The sequence below is a fragment of the Equus caballus genome, chromosome X (assembly GCF_041296265.1).
Source record: "Equus caballus isolate H_3958 breed thoroughbred chromosome X, TB-T2T, whole genome shotgun sequence".
Lineage (NCBI taxonomy): Eukaryota > Metazoa > Chordata > Mammalia > Perissodactyla > Equidae > Equus > Equus caballus.
Window position 1 is genome coordinate 28,674,267 of NC_091715.1, and position 6,215 is coordinate 28,680,481.

Below are 6,215 nucleotides of genomic sequence, written 5' to 3' on the forward strand. Positions count from 1 at the left end.
TAGAAATGGCATCCCCTGACTTTGGCCTCAGGAGTCTAAAAATGGTGAGAGCCTTGAGTTGAGGAGGTGAGACCTCAGGTTAGCAGAGGGAGGAGTCCCGGGTCTTGGAAGGCCCCGGTAAGACACTGAGTCGAAACTGAGGGCACCCCTGATTCCAGATCGGAGGGAGCTCCAAGAGTTCTGCCACCACTGTTAGAGGTGGGAAACCCCAGAATAACTATCAGACAGAGGTTCCTTCTGACTCCAGCCTCTCGAGAGTCTGACGGTGGTGAGGACTTTGGTGTACGAGGCACAAGTTCTGTTCAGCGGAGAGAGGAATCCCTGGTTCTGCAGTGACTCTCGGTGAAGACACTGAACGGGATTAAATACTCCAAAATATAAGAAGCCCCACAGAACTTTACTCCTGCTCTCGACCTTGGGGGCACCCGGACGCCAAGAGGAGTCGCGGGTGTGACGGGGAGTAGAAGCCGAAGGGACGTCCCTTCACTTCCGCTTCCGGGGTATTGTGGGTGAAGTCCGGTATTGAAAGGTAGTGCCTCGATCGACGGAAGGAGGAGTCCTAGGACTGGTCAAGTGTTAAGGTGAGGACATTGAATGAGGGAACCAACTACCCCAGAATAGAGGGGGCCCCACTGAGTAAAGCCTCGCCCCTTTTGTCATCCCAGGGAGCCCCCGGAATAACTGTTACATTGAGGCGTCCACTGACGGGGCCTCGGGAATCTGAGGGTGGTGGGGGCCTTGGTCTGAGGGGTGTGGGCACAAGTCAGTAGAGGGAGGAGGCCCCGTGCGCTGTTGAGTTTCAAGATAAGATGCTGAATGGGGAATGAGATAACCACCACGACAGAACAGAGGGGATTCCATAAGTAAGAGCCCAGCCCCTGCTCCGGCCCCAGGAGCCCCTAGAATAACTGTCAGACTGACTTCCATCTTCTGTTAGCAGGAAGGTGAGGCCTGTTTTCAGGAGTGTTTCCTCAGATGAGCAGAGAGGAATCTCAGATCCTTCCCGGAGGCAAGGTAAGATTCTGAGTGAGGACTGGGGGGACCACCCACCCCAGATGGGAGGGGGTGCTCAAAACTCCCTGGTGAACTCTGGGAGGAGGAGGGTTGGCAGGGAATGGCTTCCCCTGACTTCTGCCTCAAGAGTCTGAGGATGGTGAATGTATTATTCTGAGGGAAGAGGCCTAATTTCATCAGAGAGAAGTCCTAGACCCTGCCGGGAGTCAAGGTAAGATGCTGAGTGAGGACTCAGAGGACCCCTCCTCCAGAGTGGAGAGGGCCTCTAAGAGCTTTGCTGTCAGCCTTCGGGAGGGGGAGGGGAGACATGGTCAGAAGTCGCTTCCGCTGACTTCTGTCTCAGGAGTCTGAGGGAGGTAAAGGCCTTGGTCTGAGGTAAAGAAGGAGGAGTCCCAGCATCTACCAGAGTCAAGGTAAGATGCTGAGTGAAGATTGGGGGAACATCCACTCCATACTGGAAGGGACTCTACAGAGCCCCACCCTCGTTGTCACCCCTGGAAGGTGCTGGGCATGGGTAGCTGGAATTAGCATCCACTGAGTGTGCCTAGAGAATCTGACGGTGGTGAGTACCTTGTTATGAGGGAGAAGGCCTCAGTTCAGCAGAGGGGGGAATGGCAAGCCCTGTCAACTCTCAGCATAAGACCCTGAGTGGGGACTGTTGGGACCACCCACTTCACAAGAGAGGGGACCGCTAGATAAGGGCGTGCTGTCAGCTCTGGGAGGCCCTGGAATAGCTGTCAAACTGAGTTGCCTATGACTTCTATCTTGAGTTTGCAGGAAGGTGAAGGCTGGTCTAAGGAGTGCTGCCTCAGGTGAGCAGAGGGAGGAGTCCTAGACCCTGCCAGGAGTCAAGGTAAGATGCTGAGTGAGGACTTAGGAGATCTCTCCTGCAGAATGGAGAAGGCCCCTCAGAACGCTGTTGTCAGCCCTGGGAGGAGGAGGGGGTAGCCAGGGGTGACTTCTCCTGACTTTTGCCTGAGTAGTATAAGGATGGTGAGGACATTGGTCTGAGAGTTGCAGCCTCAAGTAAGCAGAGAGCGAAATCACAGGTCCTGCCAGGAATCAAGTAAGATGCTGAGTAAGGACTGGGGCATCACACACTCCAGAACAGTGGGGACCCCAAAGAGCCTTCCCCTGTTGTCAGACTAAGTAGGCCCTAGAGTAGTTGTCAGACTTTGGTGCTTTCTGACTGGCTATGAGAGTCTGAGGGCTATTGTCTAAAGTTAACAGAGAGAGGTGTCTCAGTCTCTGTCACTGTCAAAGTCATGACCCTCAGGATTGAGGGGACCACACACATCAGAGCAACAGAGCCCCGAGAGCTGCTCTCCTGTCACTTCTGGGAGGCCCAGACAGGTATGGCCTCATGAAGGGCCCCCTCACTTCCTTCCCTTCAGCATCTGTCACCCCTGTGACTTTCTTTGCTGAAAGGCTCTGAGAAGAGCTGTCACTCTGAGGCACCCTCTTGCTTCTTTTTAACTCGAGTGTCTCAAGGAGATGAAGGCCTCTTTATGAGGTGATAATCCTTGGGTCAGTAGAGGGAGGAGTCCCAGATACTCCCTGGGGTCACAGAGAGGATTCTGAACAAAGGCAGAGGGGACCACCCACCTCAAAACAGAAGGGATCCCACAGAACCTGACCCCACCTGCCCTGTTATCAGCTCTGGGAATCCTCGGGCTGAGTTGACTGGCTGAACTCTGAAAAGCCTTCTCACTTCCTCCTTCAGCATCTTATACGTCAGGACAGGAGATCTGTGAGGCTCTGGAGCACTACCCAGAAAAGATGGGTGGAGGCATTCTTCCTCAGAGTCGCCACAGTTGAGTTTACCAGATAAGGCTACTCACATCCTCCCTTTCTCCCTAGGTTGTGGTTCCCTATCATCCACCCTCCTGCCCACATTCCTGCCTGCTACCACTGACGAGAGTGAGCATGTCTCAGGGTCAGGAAATTAAGTGTTGCACACAGGAACAACACCGTGAGAGTGAGATCCAGGGCCTGGAGGCTGCACAGGCCTCTGAGGTTATGGAGGAGATCTTTCCCTCCTCCTCCCATCCTCTAGTGCCTGGCAACCTAGAGGAGGCTGTGGTTGCTGGGACACACAGTACTCCCCAGAGTCCTCAGAGTACCTATACATCTTCCACTGGCATCACAGCCACCTCACCCAGCAGCCGAGAAGAGGATAGTTCAGCTTCTTCAGAGTCAGATGAGAGCTCCAGCAGCCAAGAAGAGGAGGATAGTTCAGCTTCTTCAGAGTCCCTGTCAGACACTGAAAACTTGCTGTCAGACCCTCTAGAGGAGAAGGTGTCTTTGTTGGTGCAGTTCTGGCTGCATAAGTATCAAATGAAAGAGCTGATCACAGAGGCAGACATGATTGATGTTGTTATCAAAGAGTACAGGGATAACTTCCTTGAGATCTTCAGGAGAGCCTCTGAGCGCATAGAGCTGGTCTTTGGCATTGATGTGAAGGAAGTTGACCCCACTAGCCACAGCTATGCCCTCGTCAACAAACTGGACCTCACCTATGATGCGAGTCTCAGTGGTGATGAGGGCGTGCCCAAGACCAGCCTCCTGATAATTATGCTGGGCGTGATCTTCATGAAGGGCAATCACGCCACTGAGGAGGAGATCTGGGAAATTCTGAATATGATGGACTTATACTCTGGGAGGAAGCACTTCATTTTTGGGGAGCCCAGGGAGTTCATTACCAGAGATTTGGTGCAGGAGAAGTACCTGGAGTATCGACAGGTGCCTGACAGTGATCCTCCATGCTATGAATTCCTGTGGGGTCCAAGAGCCCATGCTGAAACCAGCAAGATGAAATTGCTGGAGTTTTTGACCAAGATCCATGGGTCTGACCCCACTTGCTTCCCAACCCAGTATGAGGAAGCTTTGAGAGATGAAGCAGAGAGAGCCCAAGCCAGAGTTGCAGCCGGGGCTGGCACTACTGCCACGGCCAGAGCAAGTTCCAGTGCTAGTCCAGCAGCTTCTCCCTCCCCTAGTGAAGTCTGAGACAGATTCTTCACTTTGTCATTGAAGAGGGCAATCTTCTAATTAGTGGAGGGCTGGGATGCGGCTGTAGCAAACACAGCGTATAACATCTTTGTGTCCCTCTTCTTTATGGTTAACATGGAAGTTTATCTTTTGGGGGGAGTTAGTTTTCAAATGTTGTTCCTTTTAATATAAAAATTCATTAGCTTCAGAATCTAACTTTATGAATTACATTCGTCTTACATTTATTGCTAGTTATGAAAATTTAAGAGTACAACTTTTGCTTGTTTGTAAAACAAATTGTGAAACTGACCATCTTATTTCGTGATCTGGAAAAGATAACATGACATTTGAACAAGCATTTCCTTGGAGCTGTCAAAGGACTCAGCAGTGAAACAACTGGGATCAAGAAAAAGTCCTAAAAGATCATCAGTTCTTAGCTTTCCTTATCCCTTTTGACCTGTCATTCTGTAAAATTACATGACATATACACGCATTTGCTTAGCTTATTTAAGAATATATGAGAAATAAATCTTAATAAATTAGACCCATGTACACTGGCTCATTTATTCCCCAAACAGTAATTCAACATCTGCTCTTTCAAAAGCACTGTGTTAGTACTGGGATGCTGAGATAAACAAGACTCACTACCCACCTATAGAATTGTAGAGTCTAAGAGCGGGAATTATGTAAAGACAATGGTGGGTATCCTTTAATACCAAAAGAAAGCGTAAAAAGGAGTCAGGAGGCGGGGATGGGGTGGTCCATATGAGGGTATTCAAGTGTAAATGTCCAGAGACATGGCAGGCTGAGGCCTTGGGAAACTCCTAGTCCTTCCGTGGGAGGTAATTGTAAATTAAACTGCATGGTACACTAGATGAGGCTGTGGGACTGATGACAGGGGTCAGACCCTCAGATGGTGTGCCTCAGAGTTGAGAGACTTAAGCCTGGAATGGAAAATTGTTCTTAGCAGTGACTGGGTTCATGGGTAAACAGGATCCCACTTGGGACAAGAATGGAAGATATCCTGTGTTCTTGTCCAAGTGCAGTTGAACACAGTGCACGAATTAGGTGTTTTATAAATATCAAGGAGTTTGTGAGAAATAAGCACGATACTTTCTTGAGGTGAGATACCTGGAAACCACTGGGCTGGCACTCTGTCCTGGGCTGGGAGATCCAGAGCCCACAGCACTCAAAAGACATTTTAAGTAAGTTATGTTCAATATAATTTGGTAAGCTCTAACCAAGGCCTATATTTTTGGAGGGGGTGAATGAATGAAAATAGAGAAAGATTGTTGGAAGGACAACTGGGAGGGAAGAAAGGAGTTAGTCCTTGACACAAATTCTAGGAGCTCTGAGTTGCATCCAGTTGGGAAATGCTCCTCCAAACCCAAATTAAATAATATATCTTCTAATAAGGAAGATTTACTGAGGTTTTATTGCTAAGCTGAAGTTTTGGCTGATTTGGTGTTCCATGTCCCAGAGCACTGCATGTTCCCTGACATCTCCTGGATAAACAAATCCCAGAGGGGAAGGTGCTAGTGTCTGGGGTCAAAATAATCATAGAATAACTGCAAATCATTCAAGCCCCAATGCACACTATGCATTGTGCTGGGGGCTTTATATATATAACACATAGATTCCAATAGTCCTACAAACAAGACAGAGCTTATCAAGCCCATTTCACAGATGAAGAATGTAAGTCTTAGAGAGCTTGAGAATGTGCCCAAGTTCACAGGCCTAGTATGTGACACAGTTGGAACTGGACTTCTGGTCTGAATTCTTCTAGAGCCCATGCTATTCTACTCCTCCCAACCTGAGGTCAACATTCTGTCTGTTAATTCATTTCTCTTCTTATTACTCCATAATGCCTCTTAAAGGATAAAAAAAAGAAGGACCTTGTCACTAAAGTACCAAAAGCAGGTATAGAGAAGGAAGGTGAAAATGAGAATCAAACACAATTTGGGAATTGTTGGTAGGATTCATTTACCCAGGGTGTTGCTGCCTAGCCCCTGAGAGCTGCCTCTGCACAGTAGCTGGCACATGTGTCCAGTGCCCGCACTTTCTCATATTACAGCTCCCTTCCCCTGGGTTTTCCCCAGTGTACACTCCTGTCCACCTCTGAAAACTGACCTACTGATCAGCTCTTCACCACGTCCTCCTCTGGGCACTGCACCCTGGTCCCAGTGCAGCCCAGAATCACTGGCCTTCCCCCT

At 49.3% G+C, this 6,215-nt stretch overlaps 1 protein-coding gene across 8 annotated transcripts; it reads left to right on the forward strand.

The window, feature by feature from the left end:
* The first annotated feature begins 484 nt into the window (after positions 1 to 484).
* On the forward strand, positions 485 to 4,546 carry LOC100053050 (melanoma-associated antigen B16). Of its 8 annotated transcripts, XM_070256912.1 has the most exons (6): positions 486 to 581; positions 941 to 1,014; positions 1,178 to 1,225; positions 1,358 to 1,427; positions 1,792 to 1,867; positions 2,875 to 4,546. In XM_070256912.1, the coding sequence occupies exon 6, from the start codon at positions 2,941 to 2,943 to the stop codon at positions 4,018 to 4,020; it is 1,080 nt and encodes a 359-aa protein (XP_070113013.1). In that variant the 5' UTR covers positions 486 to 581; positions 941 to 1,014; positions 1,178 to 1,225; positions 1,358 to 1,427; positions 1,792 to 1,867; positions 2,875 to 2,940; the 3' UTR covers positions 4,021 to 4,546. The 8 variants fall into 8 exon arrangements, with proteins under 8 accessions (XP_005614233.2, XP_070113013.1, XP_070113011.1 ...); XM_070256910.1 differs by lacking the exon at positions 1,358 to 1,427; XM_070256911.1 differs by lacking the exon at positions 1,358 to 1,427 and having other exon boundaries at positions 498 to 581; positions 1,785 to 1,867.
* The last annotated feature ends 1,669 nt before the right edge of the window (positions 4,547 to 6,215 follow it).

Coding starts and splice junctions, on each gene's coding strand:
- LOC100053050 (XM_005614176.4), top strand. CDS start 2,941: ATGTCTCAGGGTCAGGAAATTAAGTGTTGCACACAGGAACAACACCGT.